Genomic DNA, 27167 nt, shown 5'->3' on the forward strand with positions numbered 1-27167 from the left:
AAACATGGGAGAGTGTGAGAGAGAACAACATGCAACAAAGGCACCCTGCTGGAACTGAACTAGGGGGGGGGTTGTGATTTGCATTGTGTGAACTTTAGGCAAAGGGGATACCCTTTAACATTTAACATTTGAGAACTTCTTTGATGAAACAACATAATTTGTAGAGAATGTTTAAGGTAAGTAAGGTAATGAAAAGGTATTGTTTTGTTATCTGTACTGAAACTCTGTTGTATTGTATGTGCATTAATAAGCTCTAGTTGTGTTACACTATATCACTTTAGCTGTTTGATATAAAACACAAACTAACGAGGATCACATCTATCTCAATGTCTTCAGTGTATTTCATCTGATTACATCATTTAGCCTTACTTTATGACTTATTCGCAACTGGTCTTGTATGCATGCTCTGCAATGTCCAAGGAATGATGAATAATATCTTTCAGTAACGTGCTGATTTATTCTTTTACAGTGATGATTTAAAATCTACATCTCCCATAAATCCCTCTGCTTCCTGCTGGCCCTCCACCATGTCACCCCAGGCGTGTTTCTTTTCTAAATGGTTAAATACCGTATGCATACATGCAGCCACATCTTCACCTGTGATTATGAGAGCCTTGCTAAGGTGCTAGTTAAAAGATGTAGTAGTTATTCACTTACCCAGGCACTTATAGAGGCCTTGGCTTATCCAGGCCAGGATCGCCAAGGTTATGAGGTCACCAAAACTGGCCGCGATGGGTGTTGCAACGTTGTCTGGGTTGATGCCTGTCTTCTTTGAACCCACAATCACACCCACCATGATGATACCTGAGCATGACACGAGGAGAAAAGAGCACTTCAGCAACCATCGGTAGCTTTTATACATCATCATAAACACGCACCGTCAGCAAGAAATAAGTGCTCTGGTAAGCATAACTCTTTTCTTTATTTAACATGTGATTATGGGAGATCAGTTACAATGATAGTCTGGACAGACGTGACCCAACTTCTCCACATGGACAGTATTAACAGTTTATTTTAAACAGTGGAACTCAGCTGCTAGCGTGCGTGTGTGTGTGTTTACCCTGCAGCAGGGAGGCTATGAAGGCCGTGGCCACGCTGCTGGAGCAGAGCAACACAGCATGGTTTAACTGGAACTTCCCCTCAGGGATCCAACCAAGAACCACGGCCGCTACAGCTGCCAGGAAACCCACCACAGTGGCCTGAACCTGGAAGGAGAGGGAGGGAGATAAAGAGGGGAAATGACAGGAAGCAGAATTAACCCAAGCAGCTTTTATTGTAGTGCTCTTTTAATGATTAGAAAAAACAGTAGAGCGATTAATAAAAGGCTTACTTTTTATAGGTATGCTTCCACATATACATGATTGTGAAATAATGTAAGTACAAGCATGACAAGATATGCTTTTCTATTACATAACACTTCCGGCTGACAGATGTTATTGTGAAACTACCAGCTAATCAAAGTACTGTGATGTTGCATGTGTTATGGTATGCTTATCAGTGTGTGGGTAGATGATTAAAAGAGCCTGTTCTCAGTCTTACTACACAAACAGCTCAAAGACAGTTCAATATAGCAGTGAACGCCCACCTGGCCTCAACCAATTACCACACTTGTTATGTGTATCAAGAATGTACAACATGCCATATAACACCCATAGTTTTACAATAAATATGACAATGATATGAAGTGAGATTTTAGTCATATATCAAATATAATTAAACATAAACAAATCAGTAAACATACCTCTAAAAACCACAAGGGGGAAACTTAATCAGGTATATTTTGTGTAGAAGCTAATAATAATAGAAACACTTGACTGGTTCAAGCAATCAGTGTTGTATTTCTTGTTATTTTATAATGAAAAGGCAGTATGGATGTGCATGTGAGGGGATGTTTCAAGGTAGAAACTGTGTGTGTGTGTGATTACCTGCTTCAGTGCCAGGTTTCCTATGATTAGATTCCACTTCTCTATGGGAGAATCCATCTTACCCACATTCACCTGTGTTGAGAAGTGGAAGAGCCAAAAGTAAGTGGACAAACTATCATGAAGTTAAAGGAGTACTCCAGCCATTTAGTAGCACTTTCATACATACAGTTGGAGGAGGTCAGATTTTAATAAAAAAAAGACTGGTCAAATTTGAAACAGCAGAGTCTGAGATATCCTGGCTTTTAATCCTGCTTTTTCCCATAATGCAGCTTGATAACATCTTTGGTTAGACCCTTCCTGCCTTGTAAACACGCACTTTACTCGAACTCCACACCCTTAGTTTACAAAACAGGCTTGAATTTGTCATCACCAAACCAAAGCTGAGATAATCTCCGCTTGCTTTTTCTGGATTTGACAAAGCTCCTCCAAAGCCACAGAGGAAATTATACAACTGTTCTCACAGGCTGAGCGCTGCTTACCGTGACGAGCAAAGCCACTTTTACATGTCAAAATCAGTGGAAATATAAATAAATTATTATTATTATGATATCTGATGTGTGAAGACTGTGTGAAGTCTACAACTGTCAGAAGTGAGCTGACTCTTCCCTGCTGATGCTCGGTCAGGTCTGCACTGCAGCCTCTTTTTCTGTTTCTGCTTGTTTCAGGCACTTTTTGGCTTTAGTCTGGGCTTTGACAAATGAAACGCACCCTCTACTGGATTGAGATTGGATGACTGACTCTGCCATCTGATTTTATCAAAACGTATCTCTCGGATATCTCAAGAGACCACTCTCATAAACAGGTGTACTGAGCTGGAGGTGAGCCATTGTTTTTAAAACAGATGCCTTTCAACATCTGGAGTCCCAGCATTGGTCAGTCTGCTCACAGCTCATACCAATACTTATACAATATGAATACACATTTTCAGATAATATTCTATAATTCTATTAATGTAATTCCTCATTTTCACTAGCTCAGAGATCACATTAAATTACACAGTGAGAACATTACTTTATAAGTAGGGAAATAAGTGCAATTTTCTTTGATAATGCAGAACTCCCCTGACTGTCTGTCTTCCAGCTGAGCCCGAGGAGAACAGTAACATGAAGATAAATTGTTTTTTTGGGACACCACTGTGGAGTATCAGCTCACACTGAGCTCTGCTGTCCGTGTTGACACAGCGCTGTGAATGTGGTGTCTGTACGCGGGGAGCCGGAGGCCAACAGGAAGAGCCAAAAACCAAACAAAGAGAGAATTCTGCTCTGTCACTTCTTCTATCTAGCATAGTTGGAGGGGTGGAGAGAAACACAGAGAGACGTGAACGCACTGAGAAATCTCGGACAGGTCTCGCTGAATAAGCGCTGCGTTGACTTATCTGTGATTGCTTCAGCTGTAATTACCCGGGTTTGTGGAGACTATGACACGGTTTTATGGGATGTTACGAGCAGCGAATGTACAGCGTGTGCTCCAGGTTCTGTTTACACTAACGGGAAAACCTGCCCTCTTCTCACCGCTCTTCCCTTTTCACACAATGTGCCCTGAGAGATTGAAGTGAATTTGCCACCTGACTGTTCAGACGTCCCGGCCGCTACAGCCCGTCCTACATCCTTCTACATGAAATCACCCCTCACTCTGCTACATCAGCAAATTCCACTGCTAATTCCTAATCCGCAAAGCTTTTACACCAAAAATCCATTCAAGTGCTCCGACATAACTTTCACTTGAAACTTTCCAAAGTATATTAATACATATATATATATATATATATATATATATATATATATATATATATATTTATATATACATATACATATATATATATATATATATATATATATATATATATATATATATATATATATATATACATACATATATATATACACATATATATATATATATATATATATATATATATATATATATATATATATATATATATATATATATATATATATATATATATATATATATATATATATATGTATCTTGAATTTGAAGAAGAAGGAGGGATAGTCAAAGCGGAGACAGCTGCAGCTTCTGTTCTCTTCTTCATTTCACCTGACAGAGCAGAAGACATTAGGGATGTACCGCATTTACAGACTGGGAAAGTAGCTTGGTTTAAACTAAGCTGGAGCGTAAAAAAACAACAACCAGGCAATGTAAACAACAGTCAATGCACCAGAATATTGGACTCAAGCCATCTAATTACAAGAAGAGTAAGTTGTGTAAGAAAATTAAACAAACAGAAACAAAGAATAGAGAAGGGAACAACCAGTCATCAGGAACGGACTGTGTAGCTTTTTTAAAGCGGCTTAACACAAACTGCCTAATGAGAATATACAGGAAGACAGCTCTTCACACTATTTCCATCCCATATAGAGCTCCAACCTTTTATTGACAAATGGTGTGTGTGTGTGTGTGTGTGTGTGTGTGTGTGTGTGTGTGTGTGTGTGTGTCTCACCGCTGTGGACAACCTGGATGCCAGAGTCATCTCCAGGTTTCCCTTCAGGCCGAGCAGCGCGGGAACCAGGATGAAGATCTCCGTGATGTACTGGAACGCCTCCCAGTGCTGCAGACGACACATTCAAATTTATTGTAACTCTTGTTCTGACCTTCTAGTAACTCTACTTTCCAAACGGCCTCGTTTGGCATTCAAATTTAAATGCTAAACTATGATTTAGATAAGGAACATCCCTCATTTGCATGTGAACCTGTGAAACAAATTCAACAGTGTTAACAGACCGGAAGTGTTTGAAACTGTAGCTGAAAATTCTGATCGGGGCAAAAACTACACACACACTAGCTGTTTAACACCTCAGTTATCTGACTAGAAATTAATCAATTACAATTTTGAATTTTTGGGCGATTAAATTATGACAATTTATAGACTAAGCAATAAATGGAAAAAATAATCAGCAGGCTAATCAATAAGGAAATAACTTATCAGCCACAGCCCTATTTTTTTTAAAGTAAAGTTGGTGGTTAGATAATCAACATGTAGGCAACATGACTCACATCCTGTCAATGGTTTCATGCTATTCTGCTATTCAGCCATAATGTACAAATGTAGCGATGTTCCACCAAAAGCAGTGAAGAAAAAGATTGCAAGCTGGCAAACACGGATGTAAACGATGCACTACTTAGAATATTCAAAATTGACTCTGCAACAGTTTTAAGTACAAAAGTGCGTTCAAAATGTTTGTTAGACCTCAAAGAAACACACCCCTCTCCTCACTTCCTGTCATTTCTCTGCAGTTTGCTATCTAATGTCTCAAAAAAATACTACAAAAATAAAAATAACATAGAATAACATATGTATCCATAAAGTTAAAGATACCCTATGGAGTTTTTTTTTTTTACCTCTAGTAGTGCTATGGAGCAGTTTCTGTCATGTGCAAGTGCATATGAATGATCTACAGATCTACAGGTGGCTTTAATGCACCACACTACACAGCACTGCGCCAGCAAAGGCAGGGTAGAAGAAGACTGCAAGCTAGTAAACTTGTTAACAATGCAGGATTCAAACTTTTAATTGGCTTTGGAAATGTTTTATGAGGAAGGAAATGCATTCAACATTATTGTTAGACCTCAGGGATATACATAATGGATTTTAGTGTGCAACTCCCCCCGAGTAAACAAAACTGTTGTTTGTGAAAAAGAAACTGCACTTTCCCACAATACAGTAATTGCTGAATGCAAAGTCATTATAACCCATAGAAACGATGGCCACAACTATGAAATCAAAGCTCAAGATGTAATAAACTGGAATTAGCCTTTAATTCCACCCTGACTCGAGCGCTCCACTATGCTGGCTGCTGTTGGAATAAAAGCTGTATTGTAGCTCAGATTACCTGCACAATATCCAGCACCATTCCAGCTGATACTGTTCCAAATCCAGCTAGCAGGAAAGGCACGAGGATCTGCAATGCCATAGCCAGAGGCGACTCCTTGGGCATATTCTGCACAGCAGATCCCAGCCCTGCCTCCTCATCCTCTTCCTCCTCCTCGTCAGCCTCCTCCCCGGAGAGCCTCCTCTCAGCCAACATGGGCTCTGTCTCAGAGTAGCCTCCATCTCCACAGTCAGATAAAGTCACAGAGGACCGAGAGGCCCTGTCCAGGAGCCGTCGGCCCTCTATGTGAGACGTCTCTTGTCTGTAGCCGTTCTGGAGCGAGCTGGCCTCGGGTTTAGCTCCAAGGTCCACCATAGCCAGCCGCTCTTCTTGTAGCTTGGTATACCCGGTGGGCACCATGGTCTGGAAAAGAGAGGCGATCCGCCCGGAGGAAACAGGTTTCAGGGAGAGAGCACTCCACCCGCCACCTGCTCCGCTCATACGCACTGTCAGGCTAGAGCCCAGGGAGTCCCCTATAGCTCCTCCCAGACTCTGGATACTCATGATGCGGTCTAAGGCTGCAGTGTCTCATCTCCCGTCATCCAGTCTGCGGGTGATGTCAAAGAGATACTCAGCAAATGTGGTTTACGCTGGCTAAGGTGCACCATCCATGTTAAAACTCGGGCTCAGGGACTCATCATCAGCCTAGAGAAAATACACAATGAAAGAAAACAGAAGAGAGAATAGGCAGGGGAAGAGCAATACACAGCCTGAAGCAATATTTAAGATGATATTACACTGAGATGTAACAGATGAGTCACTTCCTATAAAGGGTCAATAAAACATCCTAAATTGGAAACCAGAAAAACAAGGTTTTTATTTGGCAATGCTGTTCTTTTAATGAATTACAGACCAGCTTTTAGAGAAATTCCAAACTTTCACTAAAAAACGTGAAGGATGATTTGTGACATCATGGTCCAATATTCAACTTACACAAGTGTGATGTGGAAACTTGAAGCCTCCACAGTGCACAAACAATGAGAATAGACTTTACAGTAAATCAAGAGACATCTTGTGTCCAGCAGTTAAACTTTTGAAGTGAAAAATGTTTGCATATTTATAGATTCTGGAATTTTTAATGAGAAAAGTAGAGTAGAGTAGATGCCATTTTAAGGATTTAAAAGTGGTCATCATACGTTTAATGTGGAAAAACATATCTGACACACATTATTGTGCCAATCAGAATAGTTTTATATGTCTTAATACATGCCTGGAGGGAATCTTTAACAAAATGAGCTGTATGAGTTGAAGCCAAAAGGGCCAACATTATTTTTACATCTTAGAGACAGTTTTCCATGTTCACAATTCAGTGCTGGACAATTTGTTGGCATCCTCAGCCCATAAACACACGTACAGCTGTCAACATCTCACACTACTGTCAGCCAAAATGCATTTCCCTGGATGTTGTGAAGACAGTCAGACACTAGAAACGCAAAAGGAGCAAGCGAAGCAGTGTGGCAGTGATAGGTCTTAGTTTGAATGTAAAAGTAAAAGCAAAACAGGAAAGATAGTGTGTCATCACAGAACATACACAAATGTAAATTTGGGGGTTAACCAAACCCAACTACCATCTGTTCTCACTTTAACCACATCTCTTAAAGCTGACTCAATTCTTAATGTGAGTCATGTCCAGACACCAAAACACTGGACACCATTAAAATAATTGACAGAGTGCAAAGGAGAAAACGGAAGCAATAATAGTTGTTGCTTATACCGGTGTTGTTTGTCTTATGTTGATAGAAAACAGTATAGAGACCATAGTTTGTCCACATTTCCATTAGCACTTCACACACCACTGTTCAGGCCTTCATATTAACTACCTATCTTTCTCGGTCTCCGTTTAAAGAAGATAACGTTTCCCTGCTAAACTTGATAATGTCAAGAAACCTATTTGTGTTTGTTTATGTTAGCTAAAACTGTGCTACGTTAGCTAGCTATGCAGGAATCAAAACAGCAGGAGACACGGCTCCCTACTTGCCCCTGCGTGAACCGGGAGAATACAGGCAGCGTTACTTCGCCAGTGGGTGTAAAAAATAGCAAACTGCGTATTCGTTATGTTATGTATTTTTTCTTTACCATTAGTTACCTTTCTGGTGAATCGAAAGCTAACTTCACCGTCGTTTTCCGCTACGGAGACGTTTCATCCAGGAGAAAAGATGCGAGTCTTCTTCCCAGAGAGACGCGTCAGAGCTAACACTGCCACCGAAGATCGTCTATGCATAAAAGATGTGACACTCGGTAGTTTTAATAAAAGTGGGTGTAACCACACTAGCGGATTCCTTAAACTCATAACACGGGTGTAATTTAATTGTAATATAACTCAAAGACACTTTTGACAAAGAAATCAGCATATGCAACACAAATTCTCAGATTTTTTTCCACAGTCGTGATGAATCATTCCTAATTTTCGTCATTGCATTTTCTTGGAGAGGATGTTTTTCTAATCGAAACAGGTTTGCCATCTTTCTCCAAATACAATTTTCGGCTGTCAACTTGCGAAATATATATATTTATATAAAATGTAATAGCTTCTCAATGAGCTGTGTAAAGTCGACTCTGACGGAATTCAAAAACACAACAAAGAAAGTGAGAGTGAGACCTCTTACTACACCGATACTCATTCTAGTTAGGACAAAAAGTGCTATACAGGTATTTTGATTGTAGTGCGCAGGCGTATAGTACAAATTTATTTGGTATTGTCCAAATGAACCTTATTGTTCGTATTTTGCGATAAATTCCGTTATTGTGGGGCGTTTGAACAATAACCTCCTATCTACGTTCATATCCTGGTATTGTCTGGTTTGCTGCCAACCTGACACTGAGTTCCTCCCAAACAGCAGAGGGCGCTATAAGCAGAGCTAAAATACTTCTTTTCCTACCTTCCACCCGGATGTTAGTCTCACCAGTAACACACATGTCGATGCCGATACAAATATAATCGTGTCGCCTTTGAAATGGAGTTAAACATCAAGAAAACGAGCTCACAGGCTTTGCTGACATGTGGCAACGGAGGAGGTTTGGATGCTTTTCTTAGCTGTTAAAGTGTTGGAAGAGAAATGTGGAGAGTTTCAATGTAAAATGCTGGTGATTCGCTATGATATGAAAAGTTAACGTTAGCTAACTCAGAGTTTTTACTTATTCAAGAAATAAGAACTTCGCCATATGTATTATATAGTTATTCTTACATAAACTTCACTGTATCCATGTAGGCTCCTTACAACATTAAAGTGTCATGAAGGTTTTCTCTGTCCTGGAGGTTCCCACATGAACTCATTCATTCAGAGGACAGTTTTGTCATTTGTATAAGTGTGTGCCAGGTCTGGAAATGTTACAAACAACTAGAATATTCCCAAAGCTGTGGGAAAATAATTGAAATGTAATAACAGGTGACTAAGACCGAATACAAATGTTAGAATTAAGCAGTTTCATACAGTAGAGTTACAGACATTATGGCTGCAAAATGTTTGGATATAGCCTAATCCTGAACAGTCTCATGTTAAGTGTGATTACGGTTAAAGAAATAAATGTATGTTGTTTAGGCAGAAATTTAGGGATTACTGATACGGTTAAAATCATTATCGTGATAATAAGTATGATAATAAGGATCTTTTGTAACATAAATGTGGCAAATGTATGCAGAATCACAACTAGAATACTCAAATTAATGTTAAAAGAGGTGTATTGTGTAGAGCTGTACGGTGGCCTTGAGGTGCAAAACACAATGACATTTTGTGAAATGTTGTGTTTTTCTGTTTTGTTGTTGTTTCCTGAAATGTTGTTGTGTTTTGCACCTCAGGTTCACTGTTAGAGCTGCAACGATTAGCTAGGCAATCTACTAGTTGATTAACAAAAAATGAATCTGCAATTTTAAGCAAAAATGGTCAAAATTTCACTGGTTCCAAATCCCAAATGTGAATATTTTCTGGTTTTCTTCTATGACAATAACTTAATTATCTTTGGGTTTTGGACTATGACAGACAAAACAAGACGTTGTGAAAAACAACCATGAGTTCTGGGAACTTGTGATGGACATTTTCAGTTTTCTGGCATTTTATAGATCACATGTAAAATGGATTTATTGGGAAAATAATCAGATTAAGACCAAGTTCTTCAGCGTGTCATAGACTTTAATGACTAATTTTTAATGATTTTGCTCAGATTGATTCAATTTGACAGCAGAAATGTGCGTAACAATAACAGATAACATCACATCATCATAATATGAGTCTGACTGAAATTTGTAATTGATGTTGAATATTTGCACAGTTGTTATTAGGCAGGGTGCAGCTACAGAGTTAGTTTTCTTGCATTTAAAGGAAAATACATTTCTTTTCTAGCCAACAGTAAAATGCTTGACATTAGCACAGTCATGAAAAACTGGTTTGGAAAAGTTGATGTGACCCTTTAATGTTAGCGAACTTCCTTGTGAATTTTCAGACTTAACACTTCAATCTTAAATCACTTTTTTTTGACTTTCTGAGCATTTTATTGTTGCAAAGTGTCATTTTATTCATGTTAATTGTGCTGCCAGGTCTCAATGAGAAGCTTCTCCTCAAGCCGAAGGCCAGCAGATCCCTGCAGACAGAGAGAGTCCCGAGAAGCAGCGGTGAGATTAAACCGCCTGCATGCTGACTTGCTATTCATTTGATCTTTTTACAAATTTTAATTGCACAAAATCTAAGAGATAAAAAACGAGCTAGAGGAGTCATGGTGCGTGCTTTGCTTTGTTGTACATCAGTGTTGGAGCGGCTGCAGAGTTTCCTCCCACAGATGGCCGAGGCCAACGAGAAGCTGAAGCAGCAGATGGAGGAATCCCCCGCTGGACGCTTCGACATAGAGAGCGTGGAGGAGACGGAGAGGGTCATAGAGATGGTGAGTGTCAGGCAGCTGGTACATTTGAGCTCTCCTGCCTCCAGCTGCTGAACTAGAAAGTCAATTCCAGAGATGAAACATACCAACTTTGGCATTTTGAGGAGTTAAGAGTCCTTTTGATTTGTTGTAACTTATAAGATTTGATTGAGTGGTGATGTCATTCTCTTGTAGGACGTAGCGCTGGTGGAGCTCAGCGGGTCAGACAGCGACTCCGAAGACGAGGAGGATTCGTCGGACTCCGAGGAAGAATCGGACTCTGATGAAGAGAGCAAGATCACAGAGCAGAACTTGAAACTACCTGGACACAAAGGCAAGAAGAAAGCCAACATCCAGGTTCTGGACCAGCAGGCGGAGTAGATGAGTCAGCTGTGTACCAGGTTTCTTTGCCCCTCTGAGGAGATGACTTCCAGCTGCCTCAGGACTGAAGGGATTTTAAACCTACTTCACAGAGACGGTGGACATCAGGCTACTGTGTGGAGAGATTCAGACCTTCCTCATCCCTATGGGAACAACAGTTATTATTATTTTGTACACGTAAAGGTCATATTCTTAAAAGTGCCTTCAGAGCCAGAACAGATCCAATCTGTAAGCTATGACCTCTCATTTATACGTAGCGTGTTCGGCCACAACGCTGTGTGGATCCTCTTGTTTTTGGCTTCTGTTTTTATCACCTTCTTCACAGAAAATGCATGTTTTAATAGAGCAGAATGTGGCCTTTTGTGAGGCACACTTGAGGTTGCTATGGTAACACGTGTCTCTAGATAAGAAGATTGTTACTTCTGCTGCACATCCAGGTCCAGCTGCAACAATTAGTCGATCAACAAAAAGATTATCGCCAACTATTTTGAAAATCAATTAATCATTTTGAGTCATTTTAAAGAAGAAATGCTAAAAATTGTCTTGTTTCAGCTTATTACATGTGAATATTTTATTTTCTTTAGTCCTCAGTATGACAGTAAACTGAATATCTTTGGTTTGTGGATTGTTGGTCGGGACTAAACAAGACATTTTAGGTTGAATCTTGGCTTTTGGGAAACAGTTCTCACCATTTTCTGACATTTTATAAACCAAATGACTGATCAATTAATCGAGAAAATATTTTTTTAGATTCTGATCAACAGAAAAAGACACGAAAATAAAACATAAGATTCAGAAGTATTCAGTTCCTGTATGTCAGTGTTTAGTAGCTGCAGCAGTTCCAGTCTGTGAATTTAGGTGCAATTGTACATACATACATACATACATAAATACATATAGACATACTACAGGTTCACCAGTAAACAGCCACAAATTTTCAGTTGTGTTGAGATCTGGAGATGTGATTCAACCACTGCAGGACATTCAAGTTGTTTTAAAGTGATCGCTGTGTGTGCTATCCTGTGTCTTTGGTTTAATGCTTGGGGGAAGGGGAATGAATACTTTTTACAGGCACTGTATCATTTTATATCATATTTCGGCTGCTCATGAGGCACCTGTGTGATTTGATGTTTGAGTGAGATGTGTCTGTAGAGAAGAAGTATGATTGCTACTGTGCATCCAGATATAAAGAAGCACAAATGAATGATTTTGTTTATGCGAGTCATCAGAGATAAAACTGTCCATTATTGCCAACCTGTTTTCTTTTTAGTTGTTCTACTCCTGTATAGAGGTAAATAAACAACATAGATATCGGCCCAGATTCCTGTTTGTTCTCTGAATAGTGCTCACTATGACACAACATGACATCAGTGTGATGATTCATGCTGGGTATCACTGGGAATGTTTTTGTACTACTGCTGATCCCACACAAGTTTAATACAGATACCAAAACTAGCTTTTACAGTAACCTACTTTGAGAAATATATTTTCCTGGATAGAATAAAGCCTAAAATTAAATCTATTTTTCTTTAAATCAGGAACCATTTAAACAAACAAAAGTTAACAAGATAAACAGTGCCAACTCTGGTACTTCACAGGTTTTGGTACAGTTCCAAGAAAGTATTTTGATTCAACACTAAGCTCTACTGATGGCATACCATTAGCTGGTATGTCAATGTGACATCATTACACTTCCTCTGTGTGTCAGTCCATTCCTTAAAAAGAGGAACAATCATACATATGTTGTCTGACTTGCTCTGCGTAGTGGTATTCAAACATTTCCCCCTGATATCATCCTTCTACCAGAACTCAAGGGATCACATGACAGGAAATTCAACCCTGATAACTGATGATAGTATTCAGCAACACTAGAATGTGGTATAAAGCTTTCAAGCAGCAGTACTGATCATAAAAAGCTGAATATGGACTCATATAATCTTAAAGTTACAAAATGCAGGAGAAGAAGATGTAAGAGTTCCTGGACGTGGAAGCTTATTTACGTTGTGACCGTAGTGATGCTGGAGTTACTGACAGCTTTCAGGAAGGGTTGTCAGTAACACCAGCAACACTGGCAGCTCCTCCTGCCATAAACCTGAGGTGCTACAGAATCCAGGAGCATGCAGCACAGGTTGGACAGCAGCACCACTGTCACAATCTGTGTCGCCGGCTGCCAACAACATCCACTGCCTGGAAGAACAGATGAGGAATGGTTAAGAAAACAAGCATGTACCTGTGTGTTATATCATTCAGATGCAACGCGACCACTTAGTCGAAGTTTGTCTGATGAAATCTGACAAGAAGAGAAAAAAAATAGGATTTCGACATAATTTTTATAGTGCTCAGTTCAAACTCTGACACCAGTCTATACAGTTATGATGCTAGGTGTCGTGCACAATTCACAAACCATCTCTTGATTAAATCTCCACGGTCAAAGTGTTGTGAATGGTTTCCTTTGAAAAGAAAACAACTAACAATGGAAATCTTATTTTCTCATCTTGGTATCGATGTCCAGCGATGATTTATCTGTTAAAATGCGATGAGATGCGCGTCAGCTATGTGCACAATAATCCCACAACTGTAGGTATTCTGAGATTTTGCATTTAAACTGTTAGTGTATGTATGATATATGACAGAGTCAAGGGCCACTGTCAGGAGGATACGTCTAGGTATGCAAGATTTCGATTTAAAAGTTGTAATATTACATGAAAGAAAATCGTGAAATTTGGAGAAAAAAGCTGAAAATGTAAGAGGCAACAAGTCATAATATTTCAGAAAATAGTCAGATTCTGTTGTAATAAAAAGGTGAGATCTGTTACCCTTTATGTGTCAGAGAGGTGACTGAATGGTGTGTAGTTTTCACCAACAAGAAAACGTATTGTCAAAAACTTTAAGACATTTAAATGAAATAACGTTTATTCTAACTTTATTTTCCGAATAGTCGATCTATACTAATCCTAATGATAATGTTACAAATGATTCTTCACTGTTAAACATTGAATGTGTGTGGAGCAGTTTACCTGTGTAGCGTGTAGGAGGTTAATTATCATTATATCTTCATGCCGCGTACAGTAAGTCATTTAAATAACTGATGACGTTACCTGTTGTGCCACGTGCGTAAATGCGCACAGTGCCTCAATTTGGAAACGCACGTGCTTCTGTGTGATGGCTGCGAGTATTTTATTGGCTGAGGGTTAGTGTATATTTTACAGTTGTGTGCAGTAAACAGAACATGAGTAGCGACGTTTCTGCAAAATTTCAGGTTATATTTAATGACAAGTGAAAAATTATTTTATAAATTAAATTAAATTCTGCCTTGATTGCAGTAAAGGTTGTATTTACATCCAAAGTTTAATCTTTTAAAATTGTAGAGAAAAGTGAGGCCAAACGTAATATACGTGAAAGGTATATTGGAGAGATCTGTGTGTGTCTCTGTCAACTAAAGCTACACAAACTGAACTGCGCTCTTATAGACCAACCTCAGTGCTGAACGTTCAGATGTTGTGCCGTAAACAGAAGAAGCTTAAATAACCTTCATATCTATATTCTTTAGAGTGTCAACAATATACAGCTGAGTGTGGCAGTTTATGGTATATTTTATTTGTTGTTCTGAAACATTGAATTCAATAGATAAAGTAGATCAAATTTAGCCCTCAAAATATTTTTAAAAAATGAGAATGCACTGAGAGGAACGATGCATGTTGGAAAAATAAAGCTGTCGGTATATCATATAAAGTTACGGTCAGCAAGCTCTTAACAAAAAGTCTGAACATCACAGTTAAAAAAGATGAGAAATACTTTATTTCTGGTGATTAAATAAAGTACAAACATCTGCAACGTCCACATATTTTGCAATAATAATAATAATAATAATAACAATAAGAAGAAGAAGAAGAAGAAGAAGAAGAAGAAGAAGAAGAAGAAGAAGAAGAAGAAGAAGAAGAAGAAGAATGACAATGACAATAACAATAATGATAATGATATATGTAATTCGTACTGCGGCACTTTTCATTGATAGTGAAACTCAAAGTGCTACAGTATTAATAATACAGAACACACAACATAAAGAAAATAATAATAAGAGTTGAGATGAAAAAATGAACAGAAAGTAAAAGCAGGATTTTAAATATTCCTTTCACTTTGTTAGATTCATAAAAGCAGATTTTTAGTTTTATTTCGAAAGACTTTTCGGGAAAAATATTTTGGTTGTGAAGAATTTCACGTCTTAATTTATTGCTACATTTTCTTTCACTGATCAACATCTGAGATGGATGTCACAAGGTCTTAGACCACAGACAGACTTAATGACTTGATTAAATTCTCTAATTGTGACCGGTAACTTTTTGATGTCATTTGGGAAGAAAAAGCGACTTATTAAGAACTGTGATCTGTCACAGTTAAGTTTTATGTTAAGAAAAGTGACACGAGGACATAAAACGTGACATGAAATAAAAGTGTCATTAGGGGGGAAAATGCGATTATGAAATAAAAAAAGATTTTACACTTTGTTTATTCTGCAGAGAGAACACAACAGTAGCTATTTGATGCAGCACCATCCGCTTTTTAAAAATTGTTTCAAAGCAGCAAAGCATCAGTCAGCATGTTAAACTCATAGGTTACACTATATCAATATATAGAAAATGTAATAACACAAATATATCAGATTTATTGACTCACAGGTGGAGTCATGGCAACCGAACGGTGATGCGTGACCGAGGTCATTTAAGATCTGCAGAACTTTCCACTTTCTCACTTTGCACTCGGACTGGACTCGACTGGACCTGTTGCAAAACCTGAACACCGGAAAGCATCTTGGAAAAAAGCGGATCTTGTTGGAGAACTAAACCAGAGGAGAACTGATCTTTAGCGGGAAAAGCAACCTGCTGGAAAAATGCCTGTCAGCACCTCACCTATCAGAGAGGAACACCTGCTGTCTGGAGGCCAGCGTGAGCCGGACTATCATCATGAAGGTAAAACAACTACCTTTTTTTATTTTTATTTTTTAAAGTTTTTCCTCATTCATGCATCTCCCAAAACGATTTAAAAGCTTCCTCAATACAAAATGAATGATCATTTGTTCAATTTAAGATGGACAAGTACTAGATTTTAATGACATGTTTGAAAAACACAGATTGGGTGATACAGGACGTTTTCTCGGTGTAAAATGATTATTAGAGGGTGTAAATGCATTAAAGGTCCCGGGAAAGTTGTGGAAAGTGTTAATAATGGTGCAGCGATTTGAAAACACTGTTATTTTGGTTTGAGGGCATCAAATTAATCGAGTTTGGCGTCGAAAGTTTTGGAAAAAAGATGGCGACTAGGCCATTTTTTATAAAATGCATAAAATATACATTTTGTAGTAACCATGGAGATGATGGAAGTATTAGGAGAGCTATTAGAAGTGAACGTCAGCACGTCAGAACGCGCAAGTGTAAACAAACCGGAGCACGTTTCCTCTGTGTGGACAGCTGAGTTGTTTTAAATGGATCCGAAGCATCGAGTCCTTTTAAAGTCAAAGTTTATCCCCTCAGTGAACTCATTTTCACATATTCCTCCAAACGCACCATCACATGTTGTTATGAGCGTGATTGAAGGAGACAAATTGAACTTCAGGTGTCTGTTTTTGGACCTACAGCCAGGACTGTTGAGTGTAATCATTTATTATCAGATAGGAACCCTTGTCATTTAGCCACACTTGACATGGTAATTCATTTTCATAGCACTGAAATATATTTTCTTTCCGAGTGAGAAAAAAGAAGACTATTTGTTGATTTGTCATGCAAGTGTGCGTGTGATTGAATGTGCGCGTCGTGCGTCCACGATGCCACCGTCTCCTGCACGCTCCATGATGTGCAACTCATAAACTGGGAGAATAATAAGCGACTATATGTGCACAGAGGCTCAGACGTTATTTTATAGAAGCCCTGTGGTTATCAAGGTTCCCAGGGTCCAGCGTGCGTAATTACGCATGACCTGTGAACACCAAACTGGAAGGCTACATCTCAGTATTTTAAACAGTTCTTGCAAACACAGTTCACACAGTGTCATGAAGATTGTCTGTTCCCAACGATCCCACGATTGTCTCCTTTCCAAAGAACTGCTATATGATGTGATGAGGCAGGATTGTGGCTAAATGATTTGGGCCCACGGAAAAATATAATTGTTTTGGATGTAAAGCTGTGTTATGTAAACATGGATTATATATAAATATGTATTTAATATCATATATATGATTTTAATAAGACTTGAAGTATTTATGCTAAAATGATCTGCATATTGTTTAGTGAGAGTAAAAGATGTGGCATTAAGAGATCACCTGTAAACTATTTTTGGAGAAGTGGAAAAAAGTTTTGAGCAGATTGAGTCTCAACTGATTGTATGTTAATGCTTTTTCATATATAATCAGTGACACACTGAATGATCTGCATGTTTGCACACTGGTGGTGCATGACTAGTGTGGTTTACCAATTCAGCTGCTGTTTGTTAATATTCCTCTTAATATCCTCTTATGGGGAATCTATACAACATTTGATTTTTGTTTTAAAAGTCAGTTTCAGAGAGGAAAATCTTTCTAACCTGTTTTAACTGAGTTAAGAAAGACTTCAGTGAAAAGGGATGTTTCCGTCTGTTTTTTTTTTTGTTTGTTTGTTTTGTTTTTTTTACAAATACTAGTTGCCAAATTGCAATGTTTTTAGTTATTTTAATATCTGGAAAGCATACAGTGGATATATGTGAATTTACTCTCGTAGCTTTTTGAAAAATTCCTAGTATATCATCTGCATATCAACGATACAGTGTGAATTTTGTTGAGCAATCTTGCATTGTAAAATGACAATTAAAATGTACCTTGAATATTGATCTTTGATAAGTTTGCATTCTTTTCTGTTTTTAGAATGAACCTGTACTGCAGATATGTTAAGGTTGCCGTAGACTTTGTCGAAGTATACAAATCCCCCTATCTTTATCACATGGTTTCATGATCAGAGAACGGGCTTTTATTATGTCTCGTAGTGCCTCACTTTGGTCTTTGGTTTTCTCGTTGTTTCTCTTGTTCGTCTGTCAATTGTCATATCTTATAGGGGGAGTGGGCAAGGCAACATGTTGCCTGGAACCAAATAATTTGTTTTTATAAGGTAAGGTTAAGATAAGAATTTCTGAGAAGCGACATGTTCTCACAAAGTTCTAATGGTGCATGCTTTATGTCTGGTATGTGTGTTCTCAGCTGTGATCATGTGTTGGGATCTAAAGAGTGGCAAAAGCTATAGTTAAAAGCATGTGTTACTCTCCTCGTGAAATAAGTACATGATGTTGCTTACATAATCTTTATGATTAAACATTTTTTGTGTGTTTTCTTAATAATCTTATCCATTAACATGTTATTATCTGCCAAAATGAGAGGACTACTTGTTTCACATGCAAGATATCTGTATATGTGTGTTTGTCATTCCTCTTCTTGCTGTTTAAAGGAGATGCGATGCGATGTGTTGGGAAAAGCTTATGTCTAGTTTATTATTTTAAGATATAAGAATCAGAACAATGAGTTGCATGGTTGTTTGCTGCAAGAGAGATACCACTGTCAATCCAATCTTACTAAACCACATACACAGTCCGGATTAAGCAGAATTAAAGTTATTAAATGTAATTATTTTAATCTATTATTTTTAATATATTTTAACTTAAATTTAACTTTGATTATTACTTATTGGGTCACAAATACATTTTTGAGAAATACTTAAGATTTGAAATCAAGCTTTTACAAACTTTAACTTCTTGTCCCTGCAGGTGTCTTCTACATCACTGAACGCCCTGCAGCTGAAGGGATCCCTGAGCTAATCAGGATCATCGACAGGGAAGAAGGTAACGCTCTTCCAATCTATATCTCCTCGGACGATGAGGAAGCAGAGGTTGCAGTCATTCTAGGGGAAGATGAAGGTGAAGGCATTCCCCCTCTGTCCTCGGATGATGAAGAAGAGGAAGAAGAGGCTGAGGATGTCCTTGAGGGCAATGCAGATGTGGACATTCCTCCTCTCTCCTCCACTGAAGAAGGTGAGAATGAGGAAGACAATCATCAAGAGGCTGAGAGTGATGAAGACACTGACAGTGAAGACACGGACAGTGAAGACACTGATGGTAGTGATGACTGGTCTGGGTATTCTGACTGGAGCAGCGATGACTCTGGGTATGAGTCCATTGGAGAGGATGATGAAAATGATGATGATGGTGATGATGATGGTGATAATGCTACTGATAAGGATGATGAGGATGATGATGAGTTTGATGAGGAGGAAGAAAATGTCAGACCCCTTTGCTTCCAAGATCTACGACCACCAGAACCTTGGCTGTACTGGGATGAACCAGTTCCTCTTACAATTGTTGATTTTGTGCGTCATACTTATCAGCATCTTGAACTTCCTCATCCGCTTCTTCAACTTCCAGAGCAACATCTTGAACTTCCTCATCAGCAACTTCAACTACCAGAGCAACATCTTGAACTTCCTCATCAGCTTCTTGAACTTCCAGAGCAACATCTTGAACTTCCTCATCAGCATCTTGAACTTCTAGAGCAACATCTTGAACTTCCTGAGCAGCTGGAACAACCTGACAATGATGATGAATGGAGCACATTTTCAGAACACTCCACCTGTGAGGAAAGCCTCGGAGAAGAGGATAGTTCTGAAAAGCTGACTCCCTCAACTTCTAGCCTCTTCTCCCCAACAAAGAGAAGCAGAGAGGAGAGCTACAGGGAGATGAATCCTGCTAAGAGGCCGAGAGGGAGCTGTGAAGAAAACTTCAGAGAGAATGAGAACTCAGAAGACCCGAGACCCTTGACTTCTGGCCTCAGCTCTTCTACAAAGAGTAACAGGGAGGAGCGCTTCACAGAGATGAATCCTGCTAAGAGGTCGAGAGGGAGCTGTGAAGATAGTCTCAGAGAGAATGAGAACTCAGAAGAGCTGACACCATCGACTTCTGGCCTCAGCTCCTCTACAAAGAGGAGCAGGGAGGAGAGCTACAGGGAGATGAATCCTGCTAAGAGGCTGAGAGGGAGCTGTGAAGATAGCCTCAGACAGACAGACAGCTCAGAAGAGCCAATTCCATCGATGTCTAGTCCTGGGTCCTTCATAAATAGGAGCTTTGAGAGACACTGTGAGGTTTTTCCCGTGAGGCCATGGTGGTATAACGACAGTGACAGTGATTAGGATTGTCAACCCTTTATCATGCAGGACTGACTGACCATCTGGAAACAGCAGGATTTGGTAGCTTGATTTTTCTTTGTAACCCTGAGGAGTGGCCTTTACGTCTGGCGGGGCTGGCAGTACCCTAGGTAGCGTCTTGCACCAGGGTCTATCTGTATCCAATAACTGAATTTGTTTTTGTAACAATAAGGGCTGTCCTTTGCATCTATCGGGGCTGGCAGTACCCTAGGTAGCGTCTTGCACCAGGGTCTATCTGTATCCAGTAACTGAATTTGTTTTTTTTTTACAATAAGTGCTGTCCTTTGCGTCTGGCAGGGCTGGCAGTACCCTAGGTAGCGTCTTGCGCCGGGGGTCTATCTGTATCCAGTAACTGAATTTGTTTTTGTAACAATAAGTGCTGTCCTTTGCATCTGGCGGGGCTGGCAGTACCCTAGGTAGCGTCTTGCACCAGGGTCTATCTGTATCCAGTAACTGGTTTTGTTTTTTTTTTACAATAAGTGCTGTCCTTTGCGTCTGGCAGGGCTGGCAGTACCCTAGGTAGCGTCTTGCGCCGGGGGTCTATCTGTATCCAGTAATTGTTTTGTTTGTTTTTTTTTACAATAAGTGCTGTCCTTTGCGTCTGGCGGGGCTGGCAGTACCCTAGGTAGCGTCTTGCGCCGGGGGTCTATCTGTATCCAGTAACTGAATTTGTTTTTGTAACAATAAGTGCTGTCCTTTGCATCTGGCGGGGCTGGCAGTACCCTAGGTAGCGTCTTGCGCCGGGGTCTATCTGTATCCAGTAACTGTTTTTTTTTTTTTTTTACAATAAGTGCTGTCCTTTGCGTCTGGCAGGGCTGGCAGTACCCTAGGTAGCGTCTTGCGCCGGGGGTCTATCTGTATCCAGTAACTGAATTTGTTTTTGTAACAATAAGTGCTGTCCTTTGCGTCTGGCGGGGCTGGCAGTACCCTAGGTAGCGTCTTGCACCGGGGGTCTATCTGTATCCAGTGACTGAATTTGTTTTTGTAACAATAAGTGCTGTCCTTTGCGTCTGGCAGGGCTGGCAGTACCCTAGGTAGCGTCTTGCACCGGGGTCTATCTGTATCCAGTGACTGAATTTGTTTTTGTAACAATAAGTGCTGTCCTTTGCGTCTGGCGGGGCTGGCAGTACCCTAGGTAGCGTCTTGCGCCGGGGGTCTATCTGTATCCAGTAACTGAATTTGTTTTTGTAACAATAAGTGCTGTCCTTTGCATCTGGCGGGGCTGGCAGTACCCTAGGTAGCGTCTTGCGCCGGGGTCTATCTGTATCCAGTAACTGTTTTTTTTTTTTTTTTACAATAAGTGCTGTCCTTTGCGTCTGGCAGGGCTGGCAGTACCCTAGGTAGCGTCTTGCGCCGGGGGTCTATCTGTATCCAGTAACTGAATTTGTTTTTGTAACAATAAGTGCTGTCCTTTGCGTCTGGCGGGGCTGGCAGTACCCTAGGTAGCGTCTTGCACCGGGGGTCTATCTGTATCCAGTGACTGAATTTGTTTTTGTAACAATAAGTGCTGTCCTTTGCGTCTGGCAGGGCTGGCAGTACCCTAGGTAGCGTCTTGCACCGGGGTCTATCTGTATCCAGTGACTGAATTTGTTTTTGTAACAATAAGTGCTGTCCTTTGCGTCTGGCGGGGCTGGCAGTACCCTAGGTAGCGTCTTGCACCGGGGTCTATCTGTATCCAGTGACTGAATTTATTTTTGTAACAATAAGTGCTGTCCTTTGCGTCTGGCGGGGCTGGCAGTACCCTAGGTAGCGTCTTGCACCGGGGTCTATCTGTATCCAGTGACTGAATTTATTTTTGTAACAATATGTGCTGTCCTTTGCGTCTGGCGGGGCTGGCAGTACCCTAGGTAGCGTCTTGCGCCGGGGTCTATCTGTATCCAGTAACTGTTTTGTTTTTTTTTTACAATAAGTGCTGTCCTTTGCGTCTGGCAGGGCTGGCAGTACCCTAGGTAGCGTCTTGCACCAGGGTCTATCTGTATCCAGTAACTGAATTTGTTTTTGTAACAATATGTGCTGTCCTTTGCGTCTGGCAGGGCTGGCAGTACCCTAGGTAGCGTCTTGCGCCGGGGGTCTATCTGTATCCAGTAACTGAATTTGTTTTTGTAACAATAAGTGCTGTCCTTTGGGTCTGGCGGGGCTGGCAGTACCCTAGGTAGCGTCTTGCGCCGGGGTCTATCCGTATCCAGTAACTGTTTTTTTTTTTTTTTTTTTACAATAAGTGCTGTCCTTTGTGTCTGGCAGGGCTGGCAGTACCCTAGGTAGCGTCTTGCGCCGGGGGTCTATCTGTATCCAGTAACTGAATTTGTTTTTGTAACAATAAGTGCTGTCCTTTGCGTCTGGCGGGGCTGGCAGTACCCTAGGTAGCGTCTTGCACCGGGGGTCTATCTGTATCCAGTGACTGAATTTGTTTTTGTAACAATAAGTGCTGTCCTTTGCGTCTGGCGGGGCTGGCAGTACTCTAGGTAGCGTCTTGCACCGGGGTCTATCTGTATCCAGTGACTGAATTTGTTTTTGTAACAATAAGTGCTGTCCTTTGCGTCTGGCGGGGCTGGCAGTACCCTAGGTAGCGTCTTGCACCGGGGTCTATCTGTATCCAGTGACTGAATTTGTTTTTGTAACAATAAGGGCTGTCCTTTGCGTCTATCTGGGCTGGCAGTACCCTAGGTAGCGTCTTGCACCAGGGTCTATCTGTATCCAGTGACTGAATTTGGTTTTGTAACAATAAGTGCTGTCCTTTGCGTCTGGCGGGGCTGGCAGTACCCTAGGTAGCGTCTTGCACCGGGGTCTATCTGTATCCAGTGACTGAATTTGTTTTTGTAACAATAAGGGCTGTCCTTTGCGTCTATCTGGGCTGGCAGTACCCTAGGTAGCGTCTTGCACCAGGGTCTATCTGTATCCAGTGACTGAATTCGGTTTTGTAACAATAAGTGCTGTCCTTTGCGTCTGGCGGGGCTGGCAGTACCCTAGGTAGCGTCTTGCGCCGGGGCCTATCTATATCTGGTGGCTGGATTTTTTTCTTTGTAACCTTGAGGGCTGGCCTTTGTGTCTGGCAGGGCTGGCAGTACCCTAGGTAGCGTCTTGCACCGGGGTCTATCTGTATCTTCTCTGATCCAAGCCTGAGCAAACCTTTGCTGTTGCTCCTTTGTGTCAATGGAAGCCAGTTTAAAACTGACTCCTACATCTGCCATCGTGGCTTGAGGCTCAGTGGGCTTCACAAGGAGGAGGAGCCAGGGACCAAAAAACACAACAACCCTAAAAATTAATGGAGGATCTGCTCATCCACCCAACTGTAAATCATATAAAGTTAGGAAAATGTAAGTACAAGCTTATGACTTAGAATGAAAGTATCTGGTTTCTTTCCATTTAATATCACTTATTATCCATTTAATGATCACTTATTTATACATTTTGTCACTTATTTAATGAGTCAAAGATTACTCACTTTGTTTTTTCTTATTTTTTAAAATGATTTTTTACTGAGGTGAAGATTGCTTTACAAGATACAGGCATGGAAATCACTAATGACAACATTAACACATGAATCTTGCAAGCCTTATATTGTAACTCAGTCATTACTTATCTTACTCACTCTGTTGTACTCATTGTTGTATTTTTTTCTGAGGTGCATTTGGCTGTGACAGGCAGAGGTATGGTAAAAACTTTTACAAAAATCTCCTTTAAATCTTAATATGTCTTATTTAATTATTCATTCAAAATATAAATTATATTTCACTTACTTATTCTGTTTTTTGTCACAGAAGTGCAGAAGGCTGTAGAGCTGTAGTGTGACGCAGCAGGTCCACCAGTGAGTGAACACGTTGAGCATCATCAACCATCCATCCACCGGTCAGACAACCCTGATCTTGAGAACCACAGCTTCACACTTCAATAAGAGTTATGTATCACAGATTCTTAGTACTCAACATTCTGGAGGCCACCCTGTTTAACAGAGCAGATGGCTTTCTATCATGCTGTTGTTTTGTTGTATATCCACAGCCTCCAGGATTATATGGACTGCATCAACCTCCCCACAGGAAGCGACAACATGAAGGACAGAGACTCAACTTTCAAGCAGTACATCCAGGGTTCCCGTGATGACAAAGAAGAAATGCTAACACTTGACACATCACAGGATAAGCTGGGAAGCTTCAGTAGACTGAACAAGTAAGCCCCTTATCAAGACTACAGAAGTCACCAAATTGACATAAAGTTGTGAGAAAGTTAACAGTATATACTGTATGTTGATGATGTTTTAATGGCTACCTTCTATAATACAGCATTATAAATATTCATGACTTGTTTTTGATGTCAGGGCAGGACTCCTGTGTCTCCTGGGGCACCAGACAGTAGATGGCAACCAGCCAATGATCCAAGGAAGCTCCAGCACCATAGCACCAAACACAATCAACCACTTTCAACACCAAACTTTCTTCCAGACCCAATCGGAAGGGGTGATTCCCTAAATCCCCCATCAAACCCTCTCTCACCAGTCAAGAAGATGAAGAGGATGAACACAAGAGTAGGGTTTCAGTCAACTAACAGAGAAAGTAAGTCCCGTATTAAGAATGCAAAAATATCTAAATTGATGTAAAGCTGTGATGGTCTAAAGTCAACATCACATACTGGATGCTGATGATACAACGTGACAACTTGTTTTTGATTTCATGGCAGGACTCCTGAAGTCAAACAACCATCGCAGAAAGCTCCAGCACCACAGCTCTGGGCACCCTGAACCACTTTCAGCACTAAACATCCAGAAAGGATCTCTCAATCCCCTCCAGCCCACCCTCCTCCAGCAGTCAAGAGGACAAGGAGGACCAGATCGAGATCAGTGTTTCAGTCAACTCAGAAACAGGCGCCACAAGGAATCTTAAGGGGGCTTAGCCCCATCAGTTATATTTTTCCCCCGTCTGTTTAAGATTTATGTATCTACAGAAAAATAGCAAAACCAACAAAATTATTGGCTGAGATACACATACACAAGACTATCGCTTAACTGTTGTTTCAGAACAAAGGACAGTACTGTTTGTGGTGTGTAGGGGGTGTGTGCGCCACAACATGATAAAAAAAAAAAAGCCAGACAGAGAATCGTTCATAAATTAAAAAATATTTAGCTCTCAGCTAGTGCAACATTCTTATGTGAGTGCTCTGGTTAGTAATTGTATTGTATTTTGAAACAGTAGACTTGTTGTTGTTATTTAGCCTTTCTGAGGCTATTGGATGGTTAAATCAATTAATTTTATTTTATGAAAAAATTTGCCCCCTTGCAGTTTTTAACAGCCCCCTAAGTCACTTCATCCTGGTGCTGAGCCAGTTAAGAAAGAAAGTAAGCCCCTTATAAACTCTAGAAAAGTCACCAAATTGAGATAATCTTGAAAAGATAAAATTAACATTACATTTCAGGATATTTCTTATCAACTTGAATAATATATATAGTAAATATTCATTACTTGTTCTCAAGTCCAGTGTGGGAAAAAACAAATTTGGAAGAATTGATATCTTGGTAATCCAATTAGTTATTCCTCACAACCAAATGGGGCATTATGTTCTATGGCAATGATTTTTTTGGTTAAAAAGAATAAATAGCAGACATGAGGGTATTTTTTGTTGTTGTTGTTTTTTTCTATATGATGAGTTGAATGCTTAGATATCATTTGTATATATTATATAACCATGTAATATACATGATAACACATATGGATATCAAGATAGTGTAGGAATAAATTGTTAACTCTGTATCCCGTCCATATAATTGAATGGTAGCTAGTGTTTATAGGCACTATTTTTATGTACTGAGTCTGCCTAATGTACTTGTGGTGTTGAATTCAATAAAAAACAACTAAATCTAAAGTGATCCTGTGTTCTGTGAGCTCTTCTACTCTCAGTGATGTTGAGTTAAAATGAAGCTTCTTATATTGTGAATCCACTGCAGTTTGTAGTGGCTACAGTTCTTCCACAACAGCTCCTCCACTCAGGGCCGGAGTTATCTGGACAAGAGAGCAGGTCTTTCTACATGAGTCCATGTTGCAGATTTAAGTCTGGAAGCTGAACAGAATGGATTGTAGTGTAGTTCACTGCAAGAGCTATCTGTCAAAACACAGAACACTATTCTTTCAACACAAACATATATATATATATATATATATATATATATATATATATATATATATATATATATATATATATATACACACACACACACACACACATATATATATATGTATACTCAGCAGCTGTACTTCGTGCCTGGTGCTAATTAGCAAATGTTAACATGCTAACACACTGATCTAAGATGGTGATTACCGTAACCATTATACCTTATTATTAACAGTCAGCATGTTAGCATGCTAACGTTTGACCCTTATGACTTTTTTAAAATAGTCTTTTAAATATTTGTGTCACATGTGACTTAATGAGGTGTTTGTTGTGTGTTTAAGTAATTTGCGGCACATTGAAGTGATACTTCTTTGAAAGGTTGCTTTGTCACCGAATACAACTCTACGGTTAGCAACAGGAAAACAGTATAGTGGTCCTAAACACCTTTCGGCACCTTTAAACACCAGCATTTGAAGTAAAACTTGGGTATTTGGGATTGATATTTTATCCACTTACACAACATCATTTACTGCAGTAACTATGGAAATCTCAGCTGTATGTTTGTATTGGCAGCTAATGATCCACACTCATCAGAACAGATTGTTTAGTTCATTGACTGCAGAGACACATGATTTGCAGGAAACATGGAAAACCCACACCGACCGCCAAACAAAACACAAGCTGCTCAGTGTTGGCTAGAAGTTTGTCTTACCAGTCCCATCAACCTGTTTTGGTTAGTCAATCATTTACAGCTCCCGTTCTCGTAGAAAAATCATGTTGACTGATAAAATGTCGAATGTGGTTACAGACTTAAG

General features: G+C 39.9%; 3 protein-coding genes across 17 annotated transcripts in view; 2 read left to right on the top strand and 1 right to left on the bottom strand.

The window, feature by feature from the left end:
* The window catches only part of slc41a2b (solute carrier family 41 member 2b), a 43364-nt gene extending 35324 nt beyond the window's left edge, over positions 1–8040 (bottom strand). Inside the window, exons 1-6 of one of the 4 annotated variants that reach the window (XM_044343264.1) lie at positions 7905–8040; positions 5780–6365; positions 4390–4497; positions 1926–1997; positions 1061–1205; positions 658–804 (exon numbers count right to left, since the gene is read on the bottom strand). In XM_044343264.1, the coding sequence (XP_044199199.1) occupies positions 658–804; positions 1061–1205; positions 1926–1997; positions 4390–4497; positions 5780–6322 (1015 nt within the window). In that variant the 5' untranslated portion in view covers positions 6323–6365; positions 7905–8040. Of the gene's footprint in view, positions 1–657; positions 805–1060; positions 1206–1925; positions 1998–4389; positions 4498–5779; positions 6464–7894 lie in introns of all 4 variants that reach the window. The other 3 variants (XM_044343262.1, XM_044343265.1, XM_044343263.1) reach the window with 3 other exon arrangements.
* A 593-nt stretch (positions 8041–8633) lies between these two features.
* nopchap1 (NOP protein chaperone 1) lies at positions 8634–12361 on the top strand. Its single transcript, XM_044343266.1, has 4 exons — positions 8634–8833; positions 10350–10424; positions 10557–10690; positions 10862–12361. Exons 1-4 carry the CDS (start codon positions 8773–8775, stop codon positions 11045–11047), a joined length of 456 nt encoding a protein of 151 aa, XP_044199201.1. The 5' UTR covers positions 8634–8772; the 3' UTR covers positions 11048–12361.
* Positions 12362–15141: 2780 nt separating this feature from the next.
* Positions 15142–26106, top strand: LOC122975515 (acidic repeat-containing protein-like). Of its 12 annotated transcripts, XM_044343984.1 has the most exons (8): positions 15148–16014; positions 18827–22408; positions 23224–23570; positions 23879–23903; positions 24015–24061; positions 24253–24420; positions 24569–24803; positions 24928–26106. In XM_044343984.1, exons 1-2 carry the CDS (start codon positions 15936–15938, stop codon positions 20239–20241), a joined length of 1494 nt encoding a protein of 497 aa, XP_044199919.1. In that variant the 5' UTR covers positions 15148–15935; the 3' UTR covers positions 20242–22408; positions 23224–23570; positions 23879–23903; positions 24015–24061; positions 24253–24420; positions 24569–24803; positions 24928–26106. The 12 variants fall into 12 exon arrangements, with proteins under 12 accessions (XP_044199921.1, XP_044199919.1, XP_044199916.1 ...); XM_044343986.1 differs by having other exon boundaries at positions 15142–16014; positions 18827–19444; positions 19529–22408; positions 23224–23903; positions 24015–24420; XM_044343981.1 differs by having other exon boundaries at positions 23224–23903.
* Positions 26107–27167: the final 1061 nt, after the last annotated feature.

This window comes from Thunnus albacares, chromosome 23, assembly GCF_914725855.1.
Source record: "Thunnus albacares chromosome 23, fThuAlb1.1, whole genome shotgun sequence".
Lineage (NCBI taxonomy): Eukaryota > Metazoa > Chordata > Actinopteri > Scombriformes > Scombridae > Thunnus > Thunnus albacares.